Source organism: Heloderma suspectum, chromosome 6, assembly GCF_057233095.1.
Source record: "Heloderma suspectum isolate Gila_16-S chromosome 6, 16-S_ref, whole genome shotgun sequence".
Taxonomy (NCBI): Eukaryota; Metazoa; Chordata; class Lepidosauria; order Squamata; family Helodermatidae; genus Heloderma; species Heloderma suspectum.
The window spans coordinates 49,641,725-49,666,612 of NC_139463.1; the positions used below are offsets into that span (position 1 = coordinate 49,641,725).

A 24,888-nucleotide genomic window follows, 5' to 3' on the forward strand; every position below is an offset into this window, starting at 1 on the left:
CCCGGAGGACGTAGATGCGCCGCTTTCCCGTGACGTCATAGCGATGCGCCCGAAGGCTGCGTGCGCGTGCGCGGCCCGTCGCTCGCTCTCGGTAGAGATGTCCGGGCGGGTGAAGCGGGAGCGCGACTCCCGCCCGCCGCCCTCGCGGAGCTCTGTCTCCAGCCGCGCCCAGCCGGAATCGGGCGGCGCGCCTCGAGGCCCGGCGGGCCGTGCGGTGGCGGCGGGCCCGGTGCAGGTGAAGCGGGAGCTCGACGACGACGACTACGACGAGCCCGCCGGTGGGTGCGGCGGCCCGATATATGAGTGACGCGCTAGCCGGTGGGCTCGCTGCCGGCGGCGGCTTGGGAAGGGACCAGGGGATGAAGTCTCTCCGCGGCCCTGGAGAAAGGCGCCGCCGCCGCCGTGCTCGCGGAGGGTCCGTCCGGGGCCGACCCGTGGCAGGCTCTCCAGTTAGAAGAAGGGGCCGGGGGGCAGGGCGGGTGCTCGTGGGGCCCTCGGGCACAAGCTGGTGTGCTTGCCAGCGTAGACGCTGGGGGAGGTGGCATTCGCACCCTGCTGCTGCGCTCCCCACTGAGGTGTCTGTTCAGCCACGGGTGCCGGACCTGATGGAATCTGGGGTCGGACCCGGTGGAGCAGCTCTTGCATCCTCCTTATTTATTTCTTTAGCAGACTAATCTTGAAAGGTGATATACACATTTATTCAATAAATAAAATCGGTTGGTACCTACCTCGCTTTTCTGCTTACAGCAGATTAAAAAGTAAGATGCATGCACATACATGCACACATTTAAACCCACACAATCCAATACCCATTAGTCCCTTGGCCAGCGGATGGGGCTAGCATCTACTGATCTTCAGTTCTGCAGTCCCAGCTGGCAGTTAGCTCCGAATGTTCTTTCTGGCAGGGAGGAGGTGAGTAAAATCCCTTCTCTGACCGATCAATGAGCCAGGATGGGCTCCCCTTTCTGGGAGGCAGGGAATGTCACAGCTCCTGATCCCAGGTCAGCGGTAGGGGCCAAAGTGTGCTTCACTTCAGCCCAGGTCAAATAACTCCGAATATTAATCTGATGACTTACTTAGGCCGCCTCTGCCATGGATTTGTTGCATGACCTTAGACAAGTCACTGTGTGGAACTCAAGAATGTAAAGAGTTTCCTCATACTGAATCTGACCAGTGGTCCGCCTAGCCCATCATTGTCCACACTGACTGGAAGAAGCTCCCCACCATTTCAGATGATGCTTCTTTCCAGCAATTCCAGTACCTGGAGATGTTGGGAATAGAATCTGGGACCCTCTCCATGAAAAGCATATGCTAGGCCGCTGAGCTATGGTCCTTCCCCATAATGCAGCCACTGAACTGGTCACCGTGCTGTTGTGTGGCAAAAGTGAGGCATTGAATGGTGTTTCATAAATTAAAAAGGCAGTCGATGGTTATGGCATGTCTGTAAGTAACAACTTTTGATTCTGGGCAATTGTGTGTTAACTTATTTGTCACCTCGTCAAGAAGAGTTATTTCGCATCCATTCTGCATTCTCTATTTAGTGCTTCACAGTTTTTGTTATTAAATCTTTGATTTGTTGACCATCCCAGTTGCTCCATAATTCTGATAGCAAGAGATCCATATAATAATACCCTAATAGGATTTTTAATACTAAATTAAGTAGTATTTAATACAATAAGAGTATTTTAACAATAAGGAAATACCTACATATGCTTTTGAATTGCACTCAGCCCTTTCTTGAGCAGAGTGGATAAATAGAATCTCTGAGCTTTTGTCAGGTTTTTTCCTCTAATGAAAACCCAACTAGTAAACCATAGTTTGACTCCGATTGATTAATTAATTAATACCATTATCATTACATGTATTATTACATTTACATCCTGCCTTTTTCCTCTTGCAAGGAACCCAAGGTGGCTTATATGGTCATCCTCCTGTCCATTTTATCCTCACAACAACCCTGTGAGGTAGGTTAGAGTGAGAGTCAGCGACTGGCCCAGAGTCACCCAGTGAGCTTCATGGCCAGGTGGGGACTAGAACCCAGATCTACCAAGTCCCACTCTAAGCACTACACCACACTTGCTCTTGACAACAATTTAATTGGCTAATGCTTGCATTCCTAGCAGCGGCTCTCCTGAACAGATGTACTTCCAATCATGTATCCTAGACTGGGGTGCTAACTGACAGTTATTGGAAGTTTGTCTTCATCCCTCCTGAAAGGGATAAGTAGAGGCAACCAGGAGTGGGAGTTTCACCACATAAAACGAGGCTAGAGAAAATCCCTTTCCTTTAAGGCACACTTAGAGAAGTTTGCACTGGGAATTCTAATACATTGGTGGATTCTCGTGTTGTTCACACAGCTGTGTCTCTTTAGTTCATTTGAATTTCATTCTGATGCTCGTAGCTTCTTGTGTGTCATCTAATTAATGCAAAAAACAACTAACAATGCAATCCTAGATCTTTCTACTCAGAAATAAGTCCCATTGAGTTCAATGGCGCTTACTTCCAGGTACATTATGTGGGTTTGCAGCTTAAGAAATCTTTAGCAGAAGGAATAATTTGTATTTAATTTACTGTGTTGTTTTTAGATATCTCTGTGTACTTATTTATTCTTTGGTGCTAAATAATTTGTAACTTGTTTTTCATCTGCTCACTCATTTCCAGTAAAGTATGGTCGATTTGACCCAGAGGATAGACGAAGCAGGCACTGCCCATATTTGGACACCATAAACAAGTCAGTATCAAGATGAAATAAAGTGCGGGTGCGGGAGCAGTAAATTAATATATATTGTAGAAAAGATGTGCCTATACAGAGATGAAAAAGGATGTTGCTAGTAGCAGAAAGCCTGTTCAGATAGGCTTTCTCATTAGAGCTATAACATTTCCAGAAATTCTGAAGCCATGGGGAATAAAAAACTAGTTGGGATAATTGAAATGTATGAAATCCTGATTCCCTATCAGATCTAAACTTTGTTTATGACTTTATGGGCACAAATTGTTATGAATAGCTTAGTACATAAAGATTTAAGTGTGTTGTATATTTATGTAATTTAAAAATAGAAATGTCTTAGTTTTTTCAAACATAGAACCATAGAATAGTAGGGTTGGAAGGGGCCTACAAGGCCATTGAGTCCAACCCCCTGCTCAATGCAGGAATCCAATTCAGAGCATCCCTGACAGATGGCTGTCCAGCCTCGTCTTGAATGCCTCCAGTGTGGGAGAGCCCCCCACCTCCCTAGGTAATTGGTGCCATTGTCGTATTGCTCTAACGGTCAGGAAGTTTTTCCTGATGTTCAACCGGAATCTGGCTTCCTGTAACTTGAGCCCATTATTCCATATCGTGCACTCTGTGATGATCGCAAAGAGATTGTGGCCTTCCTCTCTGTGACAACCTTTCAAGTACTTGAAGAGTGCTATCATATCTCCCCTCAGTCTTCTCTTCTCAAGGCTAAACATGCCCAGTTCTTTCAGTCTCTCTTCATAGGGCTTTGTTTCCAGTCCCCTGATCATCTTTGTTGCCCTCCTCTGAACCCTCTCCAGTTTGTCTGCACCCTTCTTAAAGTGCAGTGCCCAGAACTGGACACAGTACTCTAGATGAGGCCTAACCAGTGCTGAGTAGAGGGGAACTAGTACTTCTCAGGATTTGGAAGCTGTGCTTCTATTAATGCAGCCCAAAAGAGCATTTGCTTTTTTTGCATCCACATCACATTGTTGGCTCATATTCAGCTTGTGATCTACAACAATTCCAAGATCCTTCTCGCTTGTAGTGTTGTTGGGCCACGTATCCCCCATCTTGTCACTGTGCCTTTGGTTTCTTTTTCCTAGGTGCAGAACTTGGCATTTATCCCTATGAAATGTCATTCTGTTGTTTTCTGCCCAGCTCTCCAGTCTATCCAGATCACTTTGAATTTTGTTTCTGTCTTCCAAGCTATTAGCTATCCCGCCCAATTTTGTGTCATCTGCAGATTTGATCAGCATTCCCTGCACCTCCTCCTCCAAGGCATTAATAAAAATGTTGAAGAGCACTGGGCCCAGGACTGAGCCCCGCGGTACCCTGCTCGTTACCTCTCCCCAGTTTGAGAAGATCGCATTAATAAGCACTTTTTGAGTACGATTCTGTAGTCAACTGTGGATCCACCTGACAGTTGTTTCATCTAGCCCACTTTGAGCTAGTTTGCTCATCAGGCTAACATGGGGCACTTTGTCGAAGGCTTTGCTGAAATTGGGGTATATTATCTCGACAGCATTCCCACAGTCTACAAGGGAGGTTATTTGATCCAAAAATGAGACCAGGTTCGTCTGGCAGGATTTGTTCTTGACAAATCCATGTTGGTTTTGAGTCATCACTGCATTGTTTTCAAGGTGCTTACGGATGGATTACTTTATCATCTGCTCCAGAATTTTTCCAGGGATTGATGTCAGACTGACTGCTCTGTCGTTCCCAGGTTCCTCCTTTTTACCTTTTTTGAAGATAGGGACAGCATTAGCCGTCCTCCAGTCATCTGGCACTTCCCCCGTCCTCCATGATTTCTCAAAGAGAATAGACAGCGGTTCTGAGAGTTCTTCTGCCAGTTCCTTTATGACTCTAGGATGCAGTTCATCTGGCCCTGGAGATTTGAACTCATTCAAAGTAATGAGGTGTTCCTTGACCATATGCCTATCGATCTCAAGCTGCAATCCTGCCCCCTCAGCCTGTACTTTGCCTGTGCCAGGGGGCTCATAGACCCTCTTTTGGGAGAAGACTGAGCCAAAGTAGGAATTGAGCACTTCTGCCTTTTCTTTGTCATCTGTTATCATTTTGCCATCCTTATTTAATAGTTGAACCACCATTTCTTTCCTCTGTTTTTTACTATGCATGTAGCTGAAGAAAGCCTTTTTGTGCTTTTAGCATCCCTCGCTAACCTCAGCTCGTTCTCAGCTTTAGCCTTCCTGACGCCATCCCTGCAATTCTCTGCTACCTGCCTGTACTCTTCCTTTGTAGCTTGGCCTTCTTTCCACTTCCTGTATGTGTGCTTTTTTGTTTTCAGGTCATCCCTAAGCTTTTTGTGAAGACACATTGGCTTCTTCTGTTGTCTTCCACCTTTTCTTCTTGTTGGAATTGTTTGTAATTGTGCCTTGCGAATTTCCTTTTTTAAAACCTCCCACCTGTCTTGGACTCCTTTCTTGTTAGAGTCGCTTGCCATAGGATCTTACTGATCATTGTTCTGAGTTTATTAAAATCAGCTTTCCTAAAATCCAGGGTACGTGTTTGACTACACTCGGCTTTTGCTTCACTTAGAACCAAGAACTCAAGTACAACGTGGTCGCTTTCCCCCAGAGTTGCTGTAACTGCTACTTTATCCACTAAGTCATCTCTGTTGGTTAGGATCAAGTCAAGGATAGCCAATCCTCTAGTTCCTTCCTCTACTTTCTGTAGGAGGATGTTATCCGCCACACAAGTCAGGAATTTCCTGGAGGGGCCATGTTTTGCAGAATTTGTCTCCCAACAAATATTGGGGAAATTGAAGTCCCCCATTACTACTACATCCTGCTTCCTTGAAGCATTGGCTATTTGCTTTTCAAAAAGCAACATTAATTCCCAGTGTTGGAATGGAACAGCAACTGCTCCCTAAATATATTTTAGCTTTTGCCAATTGGGAAAGGAGGAGAAAAAATAAAATGAATTGTAAATAGAAAGCATCAACATTTGTAGTAAACAAAAGGAAGCATTTTATTATCGGACTTCGGAAAAGTCTCCTCTCTGTCAGTATCATCCAGAAGCAGAAGAAACAATGCAAAGAGCCACAGCACCTGTTGATCAGAGGCAACAACGGGATGAGTGTACACAGCACAAGCAACAACCCCCCTTTCAAACTGCTTCTAGAATATACAGGAACCTAATTCTTTACATTGTTTTACACAGTTATTACATAGTTATTAGAAATATTTTGAGGGAATAAAGGATGTCTAAAACAATATTTTAAAATCTAGCCTTAAAAAAGCATTTCATTCATCAGACTAAAAGAGAAAATAATTTGCAAGAGGTTTTCCAAGTTCCCCCAAAGTTCCAGCATTTCCATTGAGGGTTAAAGTCTTCTGGAAAGGGACATTTCTCTTGCCCCCCCCGCCCCCTTGCCAGCCTTCACATCTCTGCTGCTGAACCATTGGGGAGGAGAGCCATCTCATTTGAAGAGCTGGGGCTATGGGGTGGGGTGCAGGAGTCATCTGCAGTGTTTCTGCAAAGGGGGTTCTCTCCGGTGTCGCCTGAACATAGATGCAGTAATACTATTGAATACCGGTGGGGCTGCATGTCTGAGAACACCGCCACCACCACCAGCAGGGAGGCGTTCCCTTCCTCTCGATGTGCTATAAGTATCGTCTCCGGTGATAGTCGTGTGCACTGCAGTGCCGGCTTTCTCTCAAACCCTGTGGAAAGAGTTGGGCTGAGGTGCCTGGCTGTACTGTGGCATTCATTTGGCAATATTCTTCCTTTGTAGGAGTGTTCTGGACTTTGACTTTGAGAAGCTGTGCTCAATCTCGCTTTCACATATCAACGTCTATGCTTGTTTGGTGTGTGGGAAGTATTTCCAGGGTGAGTTTACTTCTGTGTTTTATACTTCCTTTTCTGACAAAAATAGCGTAGTGTGGGAATGCTGCCCTTGTGACCAATGATCCTGGGATATCCTAGGAGGAGTTGGTGTCATGTGAAATAAGGAGCTGGTTGCTGCCACCCAGGACACTGAGGTGGCGGCTGCTATTTTTGTTCTGCTTATATTGCGAGGATCCTGCAGACACAGAACTGGCTGGTCTGCTCAAGCCAGTGTTTGAAGTGCAGCCCATCTCCCCACGGCGTCCTTGCTGCCTGTGAGGGGATGTGGCGTCACGGTGCTGCACTGGCGGTGACGGCCACAACTGGCAGATTTCCCATCAGGGTCTAGACCAGCCTTCCCCAATCTAGTGCCCTCCAGTATTTGGGACTTCAGTTCCCATCAGCCTCAGCCAGCATGGCCAATGGTCAGGAGTGCTGGGAGTCTAATCTGAAGGATCTGGATGGCACCAGGCTGGTCTAGATAGATGCTGGTCCCAGCAACCCTCTGCCTTCCAAGCCCAGGCCTCCTTCTCCTTTGCTCTTCCCGTCTTCACCTCTGTCTCCACTTTCTGTTGTGGCTTTTTGGGCCACGGCCTGCCTTGTCCCATTCCCTTCAGCCACCCTGTGCCTTGAGCAGCCTCCCTACTTGCATGGAGCACCTCCTCTTGTTAAACATGACATGTCTTGTCTCACTTCCCTGTCACCTCTGCCCTTTTCCTCAGGCTTCAATCCCCAAGCAACCAGGCTCCTCTCTCTAAGTCCTACTCTGTGTTCTTCCTTCATCCTTCTTGACTTTGGGCTCCATAGCTCCTTGTTTCTCTGCAGCCTGACTTAGAAGAAGCCTGAGAAACCATAGAACTGAGTCCCCAATCTACACTTGCATGAGTTTTTAACCCCAACCAAACTGACAGCTTTCCCTTCCCTCAGATTGCAAGCTGTTTTTCCCCTGAGCAGCTAACTATTCCTTGCCACCACACCAACCCAACCAGTCCATTTCACTGTGGCTACACTATCCTAAGCACAATATAATGCAAAGTATTATATCCATAGTAGTTCTTATGACTGTTGGAGGAAGTTCTTGAACTGCCCAGAGAGCTTCAGCTATTGGGTGGTATAGACATTTAATTAATTAATCGAGTAAATTCATGCTCTCTTATTCATGGTGTTTGTCTGCCTTCTGTCTTTTCTGCAGGTCGGGGCTTGAAATCTCATGCTTACATTCACAGTGTCCAATTCAGCCACCATGTCTTCCTCAACCTTCACACCCTGAAGTTCTATTGTCTGCCAGACAACTATGAAATCATTGACTCTTCCCTTGAGGATATCACCGTATGTGGCTTTCCTGATGAAAGATTGAGGGGCGGGCAGGACAGGGGGACAGTAGGCATGCTGTCTAGGACTATGGTTCTGATCCAGTGAGCCCCAGTATGTTCATACACAACGTTGCATGTGCCATGGGTCATGTTTTTGTCTAAAGTAGCTTCCCTGTGCTTTTTCTGATTGCTCTCCCTCCTGCCCCCATTCAGAAGCAGTTTTTGCTTGTATTCCAGGAAGCTGCTTTTATCTTTCGAGCTTGTTATGCAGATGTTCTTGGAAGCTTGAAGGGCCTGGATTGCATTCCCAGGGTTTACACCTAAAAACTACTAAAAAAAATCTTAATAACACATATGGAGACCTGCAACCAAACATTTCACTGTATTCCCAGCTCCTAACAGGAGTGTTTCTTTTCAGAGCTTCAGCCAGCCTGACACAGGAGCCTTGTAGCACTGCCTTGCAGAGGAAATCTTTCTTTCCTGGCTTCCTCAAACCTTCTCCCACTGGGGTATATAGTGCTAAAGGACTCAAAATTGAGCCATTTATTGCTGTATAGCTGATGCGGAGTGTGGAGCAGGAGAGGTTTATAACCTTGTGGTTCACATCTCTTACCCCCCTCCCCCTGACCCTCATGCCGCTTCCAGGATACTGTTAAGTTGTTTGGGGCTCAAGCAAGCCAGTCTCCCCCCCCGTCCCCCCCCCCCAGTGTTCCATGGCTCAACTGCCCTCAGCCGTTACACTTGATTCTCACTCTCACAGCCTGTCCAAATGTTGGCTCCTTTAACCCCTTTTTATCCTCCTCTGGAGCAGATGTGAGAAACTGTAAAAAAAATAATGGTGAAACCAAGAATTTCAGTGTAGCTGTAACTGGGTGGCAGTGTGTTCTCCTTCCCCCTGCCCCCCCCCCCCCCCGATGGCAGCAAAGGCAAGAGCTTCTGTGTTTGGTGTTTGTTCCATGTGAGCCTGGAAGTTCCCTTTCCAGACGCGATGTGTTGCAGTTGTTTTCTCATTTCATGCCCTCAAAGCTCACAGGGCTGTCTGAGTTTTCTTTAAATTATTTTAATTTACAAACATATGTACTATTGCATTGCATACCTTGTGGGGCAGTTCATCAAGTATGTAGAAATAACTTCCTTATTTTTTGATGGACCATTTTGCTTCCAAACCGATAGGCGCTTGCCCACCTGAGTTTGCTGTTAGAGGGACCATGCCTCTAACTGAACATAACTTCAGAATACTTAAAATAATGTGATGTTGCTTTGTTGGCATTCTAAAGGTTTTGGTCCTATGAAGGTTGGTGCAGAACTCCCGGCCCACAGAGCACCCCAATCTGGCTCGCAGAACCTCTTGGGGTTCTTCCAGGAGCAGGAGTTAGGCTCCAAACCCCACCTCCTGGATGCATCCCCACAGATCAAAGATCACTGGACTGGGCTGCTCTGGGCTCTTCCCAGTCCTGCTGCTCCACAACCCCAGTGCCGGCTGAGTCCCTTTCACCATGCTGGGAGGCAACACAGAACTCCATGTCTCCTTCCAACATGCAGGGGGATGAACAAAAGGGGGTGCCCTCAAATGTGGGTCCATGACCCCTGGTGTCATCTGGCCCGTGGTGGGCCTGGTAGGGGGCAATCTGGCACCCTACCCTGAAACTATTCTGCATCCCTGTATTAAGGTTTGCCCCTTGAAAAGTAGCCAGTTGCTATGCCACGTGGGACAGCCATTGCTTAGCTGAGGCTCTGCTCACTAAGGTGGTAGGCCAGGCTGGAGCCTTAAACAGCAGGCAGTCTCTCCTGCATGTCCCTTCTTGCTGACTCTCTCTCTCTCTCCCCCCCCCCTCCCTTGCAGTATGTTCTGAAGCCCACCTTCACCAAGCAGCACATTGCCAATTTGGACAAGCAGGCCAAACTCTCTCGAGCCTATGATGGCACCACGTATCTGCCAGGCATTGTGGGATTGAACAACATAAAAGCAAATGACTATGCTAATGCGGTTCTCCAGGTATTGTACTGTCTTTGAAGTGGAAAGAAGCGTGTATCAGGCTGAAGTACTAACCGTTCCACAGGTGCTCACAACAACCGCCAAAAGCTAACAGGAATCTGCTGTGTTATCCAAAAGCTGCTTTAGAACCACTAGAACGTTCTTTGAGAGTTAAATTGCTTGTCCTGCCTTTGCTGCCATTCATCGTCTTTCAGAGCTGAAGTCTCTGCAAGTGTTCTGTACCTTATTCCTTAGACATGTTTGGCAGTGTGAAGACTCATCCAGGCAACTGGAGTCTTAACTGCTCCACAGAGAGCGTCCTGCTCCATTGAGTTGCTGCTGAGCTTTGTCGATGGATACTTTTGCTAATATGTCTAGCCACTGTCCTTCTGTGCAGTGGGCCTGGGAAAACACTCTGGTTTCTATTCTGATGACCTGGCCCTGTTTTGGGGGCAGAATGCTGAAGCCAAAATGTTACGGCATGGATCCTCTTTTAGCCTCTGTGGCAGGGATTGTGGCTCTGAAGTGTTCTGTATTCTGCTGCATTCACCTCAGCGACATGGGTGCTGTTTCATGGCAAGCAGACTGATGGATCCAGCTTCTCCTTCCAGGGACTGAAACATCAAATTGTTTGCATTTGGCTTAAGTTGGGGCTGCTGTTTAAATGCACCTTAGAGATCAAGGTATCGAGGGTATGGGTGTGTCCAGCTTGGAGCTAGCAACTGGCCTTCAGGCCCTTGTACTTGGCACTCCTGTGCCTAGCAGGCTTGTCCTGTCATCTTGGTTGTCTACCTTTTTGCTGGGGTGTCTGACATGCACCAATTAAAGGGTTAGAATGTGTGAAAGGAATCCACAGTGACGTTACACCAGTTGCAGTTGGTCCACGTGCGTGTGACTTCACTGTCCAACTGTTTAAGTTAATGGAAAGTTTTGACATGCTTGTGGGCTCTACAATTGAATGGAGCACGGCTCTTATGGTGGCAGGCTGGAGCTCAGCTGTTTTGCTTGCTTCTTAATTTAGTGGGGTATACTTTGTATTCTTTTTAGCCTGATACTGCCCAGCAGATTTTTGAAGTGGGAGAAGTGTACATTGTGTACATTTGAAGTGTACATTGATGAAGGGGGGTGCTTTGTCTCTGATCTCTGACATCTGTGTTCTTAGGCACTATCTAATGTCCCACCCCTGCGGAATTATTTTCTGGAAGAGGAGAACTACAAAAACATCAAGCGCCCTCCAGGCGACATCATGTTTCTGCTGGTTCAGAGGTTTGGGGAGCTCATGAGGAAGCTGTGGAATCCCCGGAATTTCAAAGCTCACGTCTCCCCCCATGAAATGCTGCAGGCTGTGGTCCTCTGCAGCAAGAAGAATTTCCAGATCACAAAACAAGGTGGGATGTAGGTGGAGGTTAGTGTGGAAGAGAGGAAATGCTAAAAGCAGCAGTCTGGAAACTTGTGCTGGTGACTCAGAGGTCAGAGGAATTGTGCTGCGGCTTTTCTTCTTATAAGAGCAATAATCCAAAGCTCTGCATGCGTGCGCACAACCCCTGCCCATCAGCAGTTTCCTGTTACGAATTTGGCATTTGCCGAGTGCTTTCAAATTATAGTTTCAGTATTTAGAAAGCCTTTGGGTATCAGTTAAGTACCCATAGCTGATCAATACACTTCAGACAAAGGATACACCAAAGAGTTATTTTAGGTGGATTCAGTTTTGGTTTTTTACTAAGAAGAATGATTAAGGGGAAAAAATCGTTTGATTCATTTTTTAATTTTTATTAGAAATATGCTTGTAACATCACATCAAAATATAGCTTGCATAAAATAAAAACAACATTTGTTGTTAAACAGGGCATTGCTAAGATTCTTAGATCTTTATAGCTTAACAGGAAATAGAATTTCCTAAACCGTTTTTGTTCTTAGACTTCTAGTCCTAAGTAAAAAAGAGTACCAAGTTGCCCATTCAGTACTTAATAGGCCATTCAGCTGATGGGTACACAGGCTTGGTGAGCATCTAATAAAAAGCTCCCTTGTTTCAGAATAAGCACATCTTTATACCTTTTGTGTAGAACCTGCCTTTTAGCTAATACTATCCGCTCTCCCATAAATTGGGGCTCACAGTCTTAACTATCTTATTGTTACTAAACATTTCTAAAAAATTAAAACATTCAGAAAAGCTTACACATACACCTTTCAGGCTAGATACTATTAATTCTGAATCTTACCTTTTGAGAAGATAACTCCTTACAATGCTGTAAAGAACAATATTGTTTAGGAACCTGGAATGTAAGATCAATCAATCAAGGTAAGCTGGAGGTGGTCAAACATGAGATGGCAAGATTGGACATCGACATCTTGGGAATCAGCGAACTAAAATGGACAGGCATGGGCGAATTTAATTCAGGTGACCATTATATCTACTACTGTGGGCAAGAATCCCTTAGAAGAAATGGAGTAGCACTCATAGTCAAGAAAAGGGTGGGAAAAGCAGTACTGGGGTACAATCTCAAAAACGATAGAATGATCTCAGTACGAATCCAAGGCAAACCATTCAACATCACAGTACTTCAAGTCTATGCCCCAACCACTGATGCCGAAGAAGCTGAGGTTGATCGGTTCTATGAAGACCTACAACACTTTCTAGAACTAACACCCAAAAAAGATGTCCTCTTCATCACAGGGGATTGGAATGCTAAAGTAGGAAGTCAAGAAATCACTGGGATAACAGGAAAGCATGGCCTTGGTGTACAAAATGAAGCAGGACAAAGGCTAATAGAGCTTCGCCAAGAGAACACGCTGATCATAGCAAACACTTTTCCAACAGCACAAGAGGCGACTCTACACATGGACATCACCACACGGTCAATATTGAAATCAGATTGATTATGTCCTTTGCAGCCAAAGATGGAGAAGCTCTATACAGTCAGTAAAAACAAGACCTGGAGCTGACTGTGGCTCAGATCATGAGCTGCTTCTTGCAAAATTTCAGCTTGAATTGAAGAACGTAGGGAAAACCACTAAACCATTCAGGTATGACCTAAATCATATCCCTTATGAATATACAGTGGAGGTGATGAATGGATTTAAAGGATTAGACCTGATAGAGTGCCTGAGGAACTATGGACAGAGGTCCATAACATTGTTCAGGAGGCAGTAACTAAATCCATCCCAAAGACAAAGAAATGCAAGAAAGCAAAGTGGCTGTCTGATTAGGCTTTACAAGTAGCTGAGGAAAGAAGGGAAGTGAAAAGCAAGGGAGAAAGGGGAAGATATATCCAACTGCCCCTTCATGGATCACTGCCTTGTTGTGGCGAAGGGGCTTGCGTAACTCAGTGAAGCCATAAGCTATGCCGTGCAGGGCCACCCAAGACGGACAGGTCATGGCAGAGAGTTCTGACAAAATGTGGTCCACTGGAGAAGGAAATGGCAACCCACTCCAGTATTCTTGCCAAGAAAACCCCATGGAACGTATCACAAGGCTAAAAGAGATGACGCCGGAAGATGAGCCCCTCAGGTCGGAAGGTGTCCAATATGCTACTGGGGAAGAGCAGAGGGTATTTCCAAGTAGCGCCAGAAAGAGTGAAGCGGCTGGGCCAAACCCGAAAGGACACTCAGCTGTGGATGTGTCTGGCGGTGAAAAGAAAATCCGATGCTGTAAAGAACAATATTGTTTAGGAACCTGGAATGTCAGATCAATGAATCAAGGTAAGCTGGAGGTGGTCAAACATGAGATGGCAAGATTGAACATCGACATCTTGGGAATCAGCGAACTCAAATGGACAGGCATGGGCGAATTTAATTCAGGTGACCATCATATCTACTATTGTGGGCAAGAATCCCTTAGAAGAAATGGAGTAGCACTCATAGTCAACAAAAGGGTGGGAAAAGCAGTACTGGGGTACAATCTTAAAAATGATAGAATGATCTCAGTACGAATCCAAGGCAAACCATTCAACATCACAGTAATTCAAGTCTATGCCCCAACCACTGAGGCCGAAGAAGCTGAGGTTGATCGGTTCTATGAAGACCTACAACACCTTCTAGAACTAACACCAAAAAAAGATGTCCTCTTCATCATAGGGGATTGGAATGCTAAAGTAGGAAGTCAAGAAATCACCGGGATAACAGGCAGGCATGGCCTTGGTGTACAAAATGAAGCAGGACAAAAGCTAATAGAGTTTTGCCAAGAGAACACGCTGATCATAGCAAACACTCTTTTCCAACAGCACAAGAGGCGACTCTACACATGGACGTCACCAGATGGTCAATATCGAAATCAGATTGATTATGTCCTTTGCAGCCAAAGATGGAGAAGCTCCATACAGTCAGTAAAAACAAGACCTGGAGCTGACTGTGGCTCAGATCATGAGCTGCTTCTTGCAAAATTTCGGCTTAAATTGAAGAACGTCGGGAAAACCACTAAACCGTTCAGGTATGACCTCAATCATATCCCTGATGAATATACAGTGGAGGTGAGGAATAGATTTCAGGGATTAGACCTGATAGACAGAGTGCCTGAGGAACTATGGACGGAGGTCCGTAACATTGTTCAGGAGGCAGCAACGAAATCCGTCCCAAAGAAAAAGAAATGCAAGAAAGCCAAGTGGCTGTCTGATGAGGCTTTACAAGTAGCTCACGAAAGAAGGGAAGCGAAAAGCAAGGGAGAAAGGGGAAGATATACCCAACTGAATGCAGAGTTCCAGAGAATAGCAAGGAGAGACAAGAAGGCCTTCTTAAATGAACAATGCAAAGAAATTGAGGAAAACAACAGAATGGGAAAGACTAGAGATCTCTTCAAGAAAATTGGAGATGTCAAGGGAACGTTTTGTGCAAAGACGGGCATGATAAAGGACAAAGAAGGCAGGGACCTAACAGAAGCAGATGAGATTAAGAAGAGGTGGCAAGAATACACAGAAGAACTATACAGGAAAGATCTGAATGTCCCTGATAGCCATGATAGTGTGGTCACTGAACTTGAGCCGGACATCCTCGAGAGTGAAGTCAAGTGGGCCTTAGGAAGCATTAGTAACAACAAAGCTAGCAGAGATGACAGTATTCCAGCTGAGCTATTTAAAATCCTAAAAGATGATGCTGTTAAAGTGCTGCATTCAATATGCCAACAAATCTGGAACACTCAACAGTGGCCACAAGACTGGAAAAGGTCAGTTTACATTCCAATTCCAAAGAAGGGCAACGCCAAAGAGTGTTCAAACTACCGCACAATTGCGCTCATTTCACATGCCAGCAAGGTGATGCTCAAAATCCTACAAGCTAGGCTTCAGCAGTATGCGAACCGAGAACTACCGGAAGTACAAGCTGGGTTTCGAAGAGGCAGAGGAACTAGAGATCAAATCGCCAACATTCGCTGCATCATGGAGAAAGCAAGAGAATTCCAGAAAAACGTCTATTTCTGCTTCATTGACTATGCTAAAGCCTTTGATTGTGTGGATCACAACAAACTGTGGCAAATTCTTAAAGTGATGGGAGTACCAGACCACCTTACCTGTCTCCTGAGAAACCTGTACGAGGGTCAAGAAGCAACAGTAAGAACCAGACATGGAACAACCGATTGGTTCAAAATTGGGAAAGGAGTACGACAAGGCTGCATATTGTCACCCTGCTTATTTAACTTATATGCAGAGTACATCATGAGAAATGCCGGGTTGGATGAATCAGAGGTCGGAATTAAGATTGCTGGGAGAATTATCAACAACCTCCGATATGCAGACGATACCACCCTAATGGCAGAAAGCGAAGAGGATCTCAAGAGCCTCTTGTTGAGGGTGAAAGAGGAGAGTGCAAAAGCTGGTTTGAAACTCAACATTAAAAAAACTAAGATCATGTCATCTGGCCCTATCACTTCCTGGCATATAGAAGGGGAAGAAATGGAAGCAGTGACAGATTTTACTTTCTTGGGCTCCAAGATCACCACAGATGGTGACTGTAGCCATGAAATTAAAAGACGCTTGCTCCTTGGGAGGAAAGCTATGGCCAACCTAGACAGCATAGTAAGAAGCAGAGACATCACCTTGCCGACAAAGGTCCGTCTAATCAAAGCTATGGTTTTCCCAGTAGTAATGTATGGCTGTGAGAGCTGGACTATAAGGAAGGCTGAGCGCCGAAGAATTGATGCTTTCGAACTGTGGTGCTGGAGAAGACTCTTACGAGTCCCCTGGACTGCAAGGAGGTCAAATCAGTCCATCCTAAAGGAAATCAACCCTGACTGCTCATTGGAAGGACAGATACTGAAGCTGAAGCTCCAATATTTTGGCCACCTAATGCGAAGAGAAAACTCCCTGGAAAAGACCCTGATGCTGGGAAAGACTGAAGGCAAAAGGAGAAGGGGACGGCAGAGGATGAGATGGCTAGATAGCATCACGGATGCAACGAATATGAACTTGAGCACGCTCCGGGAGAGAGCGCAGGACAGGAAGGCCTGGCGTGCTATGGTCCATGGGGTCACGAAGAGTCGGACACGACTGAACGACTGAACAACAACAACAATATCCAACTGAATGCAGAGTTCCAGAGAATAGCAAGGAGAGACAAGAAGGCCTTCTTAAATGAACAATGCAAAGAAATCAAGGAAAACAATAGAATGGGAAAGACTAGAGATCTTTTCAAGAAAATTGGAGATCTCAAGGGAACGTTTTGTGCAAAGACGGGCATGATAAAGGACAAAGAAGGCAGGGACCTCACAGAAGCAGATGAGATTAAGAAGAGGTGGAAAGAATACACAGAAGAACTATACAGGAAAGATCTTAATGTCCCTGACAGCCATGATAGTCACTGACAGTCACTGAACTTGAGCCGGACATCTTAGAGAGAGAAGTCAAGTGGACCTTAGGAAGCATTACTAACAACAAAGCTAGCTAGGCAGTATTCCAGCTGAGCTATTTAAGATCCTAAAAGATGATGCTGTTAAAGGGCTGCATTCAATATGCCAACAAATTTGGAACACTCAACAGTGGCCACAAGATTGGAAAAGGTCAGTTTACATTCCAATTCCAAAGACGGGCAATGCCAAAGAGTGTTCAAACTACTGTACAATTGCGCTCATTTCACATGCCAGCAAGGTGATGCTCAAAATCCTACAAGCTAGGCTTCAGCAGTATGTGAACCAAGAACTACTGGAAGTACAAGCTGCGGTTTGAAGAGGGTGAGGAACTAGAGATCAAATTGCCAACATTCGCTGGATCATGGAGAAAGCAAGAGAATTCCAGAAAAACGTCTATTTCTGCTTCATTGACTACGCTAAAGCCTTTGATTGTGTGGATCACAACAAACTGTGGCAAATTCTGAAAAAGATGGGGGTACGAGACCACCTTACCTGTCTCCTGAGAAACCTGTACGATGGTCAAGAAGCAACAGTAAGAACTGGACATGGAACAACCGATTGGTTCAAAATTGGGAAAGGAGTACGACAAGGCTGCATATTGTCGCCCTGCTTATTTAACTTATATGCAGAGTACATCATGAGAAATGCTGGGTTGGATGAATCACAGGTCAGAATTAAGATTGCTGGGAGAATTATCAACAACCTCAGAGACGCAGACGATACCACCCTAATGGCAGAAAGCGAAGAGGATCTAAAGAGCCTCTTGTTGAGGGTGAAAGTGGAGAGTGCAAAAGCTGGTTTGAAACTCAACATTAAAAAAAGAAGATCATGGCATCTGGCCCCATCACTTCCTGGCATATAGAAGGGGAAGAAATGGAAGCAGTGACAGATTTTATTTTCTTGGGCTCCAAGATCACCGCAGACGGTGACTGTAGCCTTGAAATTAAAAGACGCTTGCTCCTTGGGAGGAAAGCTATGGCAAACCTGGACAGCATAGTAAGAAGCAGAGACATCACCTTGCCGACAAAGGTCCGTCTAATCAAAGCTATGGTTTTCCCAGTAGCAACGTATGGCTGTGAGAGCTGGACTATAAGGAAGGCTGAGCGCCGAAGAATTGATGCTTTCGAACTGTGGTGCTGGAGAAGACTCTTACGAGTGCCCTGGACTGCAAGGAGGTCAGATCAGTCAATCCTAAGGGAAATCAACCCTGAGTGCTCCTTGGAAGGACAGATACTGAAACTGAAGCTCAAATATTTTGGCCACCTAATGCGAAGAGAAAACTCACTGGAAAAGACCCTGACGCTGGGAAAGACCGAAGGCAAAAGGAGAAGGGGACGGCAGAGGATGAGATGGCTAGATAGCATCACCGATGCAATGAATATGAACTTGAGCACACTCCGGGAGAGAGCGGAGGACAGGAAGGACTGGTGTGCTATGGTCCATGGGGTCACGAAGAGTCGGACACGACTTAACGACTGAACAACAATACATTTTTAGACATCAGTATAGCAAGTTTTTTTATATATATACCTCACACAATATTTTTGTTCACTAATTGATTAGTGAAAACTTGAAGTACACTTTTGACCTGGAGTTTCACCGTGTTCATTACTCAGATAACCCCTTAGCCCAAGTGATAGTGCTTTCACTCAGCATTTTCTCTTTGGATACCATCCAGATCACCTTGACAATTGTTCTTTATGCTACTTACCCAGAATTCATTGTGAAGTTGCATCTATATGTGTGTGTCTTCACCTTAATACAATTACTACTTTTGACTTATTTACATTTTCAAATTCTTAATTATTGATCATTAAACAATTGGCATTGGCATTTCATAGTAAGCCATCCTATACTGTTTTTAGAGAGGTGGGTTAGCATTTTCTCAATAGCCTTCCCAGCAAGTCCAATAAAGCAAAATTAGCTATTTCCTACAAATGCAGGACATTCCACCTTCAGTTTCATCCCTATCCTCAACTCTTGACATCTTTGCCCCACTCTGCTGACACACTCTCCACCCTGTCACCCCCTGCCTTGGCTTGTTCCCTCCTTTTGATATTTCTTTTCAGGTTCTCACACAGCTGAATGCTTCTGGAGGGGAGCAAGAGAGTAAAATAATACGAGGGGAGGACCAGTAATTCTGAGCACCTTGTCCCCTTCTTTTGCAAAGTCTTAGCCCTGTGGCTGTCCACCTCCTGGGAAGGAGGTTTCTGCTTGAGCTGCAGAAACTGAAGCCCTGGGGTCCTCCGGAGGCTTGGCTACAGCTGCCTTCAGAAGATCTTGCTTCCTTCATCATTTCCTTCTTTCCAGGTGATGGGGTCGACTTCCTTTCCTGGTTCTTGAATGCCTTGCACTCTGCTCTTGGTGGGACGAAGAAGAAGAAAAAGAGTGAGTGAGACATGTTGATGCCTCAGGTCATTTTCTTACCATGTTTTGGGGTATACAGCCTCCCAAATCAGTTTACAAAATGCTAAAAAGGATACAGTTTCAGTAAAGTTTTAAACAATGGAATAAGATCACAGCAGATTTGCTTTTAAAAGCCTTCAGCCAGAACAAGATATTCTGAAAACCTTCACCTGGTGCTGAAAAGATAAACTGACAATGCTAGGTGAGCTTCCCTGGGGAAAGAATTCCGGGGACGGGGCACCACCACAGACCATGCCCTGCCTCACCACAGATGGTGCAGAGACCTGCTGAATGGGCCCAGTGAGGATCTGAATATGGTGAGTCTGTGTAGAAAGTTTCCTTGAGGTATCCTGGTCTTAAGTGGTTTAGGACTTAGTAGATATGGACAACTATTTCCTGATATTGAACCTTCCACTTTTGGGCAAGGTGTTGGAGCAGGGAGTAGCATCTCAACTCCAGGTAGTTCTGGATGGCCCCCAATTGCCTAAATCCATTCCAGCCTGGTTTCTGGACTGAAAATGCCCTAGTAGATGATCAGTACTTGGGAGATGGGCAGAGAGAGTGTGATTCTGTTGATTCCTCTGTTAAAGAGGATCCCTGGGGTGCTCTTAAGCCAAAGGCCATGGGCGGGACAGTATTCTCCCAGCACCCCTTTTTTGGAACACACTGCCAGAAAGGACCAGAACCACCATAAGATAGTGAAGCGCAGACTCTGTCATCCAGAGGTTTGGGCTAAAGTGTCATCAATATGCTGATCACACGGATCTTGTTTCCCTTTGCTAAACCCAGGGAGATTGTGTAAACCCTGGACCAACTGTCTGGAGGCAGTTCTGGTGTGGATGAGGGCAAATAGGTAGAAGCCTAAACCAAGCAAGATGTGTATGCAGCATGTTTTGGATGATCTTTCCCTGAAGATCCCCGTATGCTGTTTATCTGTGGGTGTTCAGGTAGAGTTGGCAGCTGCGAGTGCCTTCTTACCAGCCTTGGCTTGTTCACCAACTGCAGCCCTACCCTAGAGAAGGTGGGCCTAGCCTTGGTTGCAACTGCATGAGTTACTGCAATGGTCTCCATGTGGGGCTGCCTTTAAAGAGCAACTGGCTCAAAATGCAGCTGCCAAGATGCTGGTTGAAGCTAGACAGCCTGTATGTATTACATTGATCATACACCAATTATATTTGTTAACAGATTGAACTGCTGGCATTAACTTTAAAGCCCTAGATGGCTTTTGCCCATGTGAAACTGCCTGAGCCTTAAGATGGGCTTCAGAGGTCCTGCTCTCTGGCATGCCTCCATTTGAATGTCTATTGGTGGCTACCAGGGATAGGAGCTTCTTGATGGTGGCACTGCAATTGTGGAATCTCCTCCCTGAGAAGATCCAAGAGGCTCCCTCCTTCTCTTTTTAGATGAGATTTGAAAACTTTTTTTTATTCTGTAAGGCTTTTTTTAAATTGATTTCATTGTTTTATGCTGGCTCATAAACAGTTTTATGCTGTGTTCTTAAATTTTTTACACTTTTTGGTTTTATACTGTAGTTTTATTATTTATTTTACTCTGCGAGTTGCCGTAGACAAACTTTATTTTCAAATCATCTGGGATACAGATTATTAAAATAAAAGCATGAGCCGAGCACCCTTGAGGAAGTTCTTTGGTCTACAAATGAATAGTGACCTTTTTTGTTTTGCTGTGCGTGTCTGCAGCCATTGTGACAGATGTCTTCCAGGGTTCCATGCGGATTTTCACCAAGAAATTGCCGCACCCTGATTTGGTAAGTTTTTGGCATGGGTTGGATTCTTGCTTACAAAGGGAAGGAGGACTGGGAAGAGCCTCGGGGTCTTGGTGCCTGCTGTGCCTCCCACTGCAGTAAAGTGCAGCGCATAGTTTAAGTAGCGACAACAGACCACTGCAAACCATCAGGAAGCCAAATCCTGTGTCTGTGCACTTGGCTGCACAGACTGCCAGCACTGATCCCCCTGGTGGCAGTCTGCTCTCTTCCTGAAGCCCTTGGTTAAGCCTTGTGTTCAGGAGCGCTGCTGTATGAGCATCGCCCCACCCCCACAGGTGGCCCATGGGAAGGCCTGCTGTTTCTGTCACTGGTCTGCTTTGCTTTGCCAATACAGCTCACTGTATCACCCTCTCTCAGCCAGCAGAGGAGAAGGAGCAGCTTCTCCAAAACGATGAGTATCAGGAGAAAATGGTGGAATCCACCTTCATGTATCTGACCCTGGACCTCCCCACTGCCCCCCTATACAAAGATGAGAAGGAGCAGCTCATCATCCCACAGGTGCCGCTCTTCAACATCCTGGCCAAGTTCAATGGAATTACGGAGAAGGTAATGCCATCCCTTCTGCCCTCTCTGCTTTTCCTGTCTCCCGAAGAAAGGATTGTGTCTGGAACCCATGATCGGGACTGAAAACCATGTGCTGATGACTCCAAGCGTTGCACTGTTTGGCTGTTGGCACTCTCCCCCCTCCACCCCCCCATCCCCAGGTTTGGAAGGCGACCCAAAGGGGAACGCTTGGTCAAAATCTCACGATGCAGTAAGCAGAAGCCACCATGCTGACCAAACATGTCTTGCTTGGTTCTTTGGGCTAGTGGGCATGTGGGCACTCTGCGGCTTCCATGCAGCCTGTGCGGGTGCCCAGGATGCCTTTCAGCTGCCAAAACATGCACAGTTGCAGTGGGGAAAAAGAAACCCTGTGTGCCACCTTCCCTGTGTAGATCACGCTCCTCCCAGCCTGTCGACAGCTGTTGGGCAGGCTGGAAGTGGCACAATCTCTCTCTGCTGGGGTGGAGGGGCGGCTGCCTTTCTCCAACAGAGCAGGGAGAGTCTTTGAAAGCCAGGACATACACTTTGTGCAAGAGTATGGGCAAAGACCCCCTTGACTAGGCTTCACTTCCCTGTGAAAATGTATCTCCAGATGATCCTTTCTGTCATATTCCTTCAGGAATATAAGACCTACAAGGAGAACTTCCTAAAGCGCTTCCAGCTCACCAAGCTGCCACCTTACCTCATTTTCTGCATCAAGCGGTTCACCAAGAACAATTTCTTCGTGGAGAAGAACCCTACCATTGTCAACTTCCCCATCACGTAGGTACCACTGTTCTCCATGGGATCTATATCTGCCCCAGGGCCTGGTTGGACTGGATTCTTCATGGGCTTGTGGTTCAGTCTGATGCAATGTAGACATGTGCCTTGGGTCCAATGTTACTTTTGAAGGCATGTTTGGATAGTTAGATGGGTGTTGGCTTCGTGTTGGTTTCACACCCAAAGGCTTCCTGGCTTCTGGGCTTTTTCTAGGAAGCTGCCTAATAGTCAGATCAGTGGTCCATCTAGTTCAGTATTATCAACGCTGACGGGCAGGAATGGCTCTCCAGGGATTCAGGCAGGAGTCTTTTCCAGCCCTACCTGGAGATGCCGGGGATTAAAGCAGGTGCTCCAGCACTGAGCCGTGGCCCTTTTGAATTCTGGGAGTGAGATTGACATGAAAATACACATCCAACTAAAACAATTTCCAGAGCAGTAGCAGTGTTGTTCTGCTGCAGCAAAAATAGAAACATCAGGTGCATCTGATGAATTGGGCAGTGTCCATGAAAGCTTATGACAGAATGAATGTGTTAGTCTTTAAGATTACACAAGGCTTGTTGTTGACCTTATGTTTACGTTTTTGAAGTAATATGTGAAGCAGCCTTCAGAGGTAGTGAATCTGTCCCCCAAGGATCCTAGCTTGCCTCTCCGCTTTCTGGAGCTGCTCTCCCATTTAGGGGCAAGAGAATGATGAGGCAGGAAGTGGGGGCAGCTAGCCCACCTCCTCTGTTCCCGCCTTGAAGTGGTCCTCCTCAAAAATTAGCTTATGACAAGGGGACTACAGGAGACTGTGGTTACTAGCAGAGTGTTGGCTTCTGGCTGTGCACTTTTGAGTATCTGCTGTAGCCCTAGAGCTGAGCTCGAGAGGATCTTGGGGAGAGAGAAGCCTTTCAGCACATTCCTTTTTGTTAGTCTCCTGGTTCTAAGCATTTTGGTGCAGCCCATGTTGGCACTAAGAAATGGAGACTGGCTCTAGGGCAGGGGTGAAGAACCTCAGGCCCGGGGGGCCAAATCTGGCCCTCCTAGGGTACCAGTCCAGCCCTCCAGGGCTCCCCACCAGCAATGCCCCTTCCCACGGACCACTCCCATTCCGCGAGTTGTTTGGTTTCCCTGCTTTTGTGCAGTTTCCTGCCGTTCATAAAGGTTGACATGCTTTTCCAAAGACGTAGTTACTGGCAGTGAGAGCATTAAGCTAAAGTATGCTGGGGTTTTTGTATTTTGGTCTGTCCCGTTTGACCCTGCCCCTTTTGCCCATGACCCTGCCCACCACTGGAATGTGGCCCCTGAGAGCTTCTCCAAAATGGAATTTGGCCTTGGGCTGAAAGAGGTTCAGCACACCTGTTCTAGGGTCTGTAGAGAGGAGAGCAATGGCATCTTTGCTTTTTTCAGCATCTGAGTTGACCCTGGCAGTCAGCAGTCACAAATACACAAGCCTTCTTGAGCCTGGATGTGAGACTGGAGGCAGAGGGGCTCCATTTGAAAAGGGCTCCTCAAATCTGGCTTGGCTTACCGACTTGTCAACAACTCCCCTCTGGACGATTCCTTGCCCTTGCACTGGGCTTTTGCAAGAGGTGCTCGCCACCGCTCAAGTTGCTGCTGCTGCCCATCCTCTGCAAAAGCCCAAGAAGGGGATCTTTGGGTGGAGCGCTCAGCCCCATCAAGCAGCTTGATCGGTCCCAGCTCTCTGGAACGGAGGCTGCAGGCGCTCTGTGGTCTTACAGCCTCTGACTTGCCTCCTTTTTCGCTGTAGGAATGTGGATCTCCGGGAATACCTGTCTGAGGAAGTACAGGCTGTGCATAAGAACACAACCTATGACCTCATCGCAAACATAGTGCACGATGGGAAACCTGCTGAAGGGGCCTACAGGATTCATGTATTGCACCACGTAAGTCCTTGGTAGGTCAGCCCAGACCTGCTGTTGTTGCCTGCTGTGATCAGGAGTAACATTCAAGGTGTTTCTAATTCCCGGCTTCTCCAAAGGGTTGCCCTGTTTCTTGTTACATCAGCCTGTTGCGTGTGTGTGTGTGTGCGCGCGCGCGCTCTGCTCTTTGAAGCTGTTCTCTTCCTGGTGTTTCCTAGAAATTTCTGAGCCCCACGGTTGCTTTTCAGGCCTAGCTGTCCCTTGGCCCTTGTGGCAAAGTGCGAATTGGGCCCGAATTGGGCCCAAATTGGAGCCACAGCCTAGCCGAAGTGTGCACCACCATGTTGAACTCTTTGCTAGCCTGTCTTCTGATGTTGCTTTCCCTCTTTGTCATGACTGGCAGGGCACAGGCAAGTGGTATGAGCTGCAAGATTTGCAAGTGACAGACATTCTCCCCCAGATGATCACGCTTTCTGAAGCTTACATTCAGGTGAGTCAGGGGCTGGTCAGCAGGGGCCTTCAGAGCCGCCCTAGTTCAGCTGAGTGAGCCCTGCTGAAAACCTCCTCCTGTGTAGGGACACTTTGCCATGGGAAGGCCCAGGGAACTCTCATTGGCTTGAGAGGATGCCAGGGTACACAGTAGCTGCATACCTACAGGTGATGCCCTCTGCGTGTGCAAGCCTTGCAAATTTTGCTGTTGGAATGAACTATAAAACTGCAGAAATAGGCTGAAAGTAATATGGATGTAACTTGAATAATTCATTTTGATGAATATGGGGCCGTTGCACATACAGCAAAAAAGGCAAGATAAAGCAGGTGTTCTCTACTAATAGGCGCGTTGTTCATTTCT

The 24,888-nt window shown here is 46.4% G+C and overlaps 1 protein-coding gene across 2 annotated transcripts in view; it reads left to right on the forward strand.

Annotated features, from left to right (window-relative positions):
* The first annotated feature begins 37 nt into the window (after positions 1-37).
* USP39 (ubiquitin specific peptidase 39) overlaps positions 38-24,888 on the forward strand; it is a 25,320-nt gene continuing 469 nt past the window's right edge. The window contains exons 1-12 of one of the 2 annotated variants that reach the window (XM_084807134.1): positions 38-278; positions 2,662-2,731; positions 6,474-6,568; positions 7,758-7,894; positions 9,722-9,874; positions 11,016-11,241; positions 18,996-19,073; positions 20,789-20,856; positions 21,232-21,420; positions 22,037-22,179; positions 23,927-24,062; positions 24,442-24,528. In XM_084807134.1, coding sequence (XP_084663260.1) covers positions 44-278; positions 2,662-2,731; positions 6,474-6,568; positions 7,758-7,894; positions 9,722-9,874; positions 11,016-11,241; positions 18,996-19,073; positions 20,789-20,856; positions 21,232-21,420; positions 22,037-22,179; positions 23,927-24,062; positions 24,442-24,528 — 1,617 coding nt within the window. In that variant the 5' untranslated portion in view covers positions 38-43. Of the gene's footprint in view, positions 279-2,661; positions 2,732-6,473; positions 6,569-7,757; positions 7,895-9,721; positions 9,875-11,015; positions 11,242-18,995; positions 19,074-20,788; positions 20,857-21,231; positions 21,421-22,036; positions 22,180-23,926; positions 24,063-24,441; positions 24,676-24,888 lie in introns of those variants that run through there. The other variant, XM_084807133.1, reaches the window with a different exon arrangement.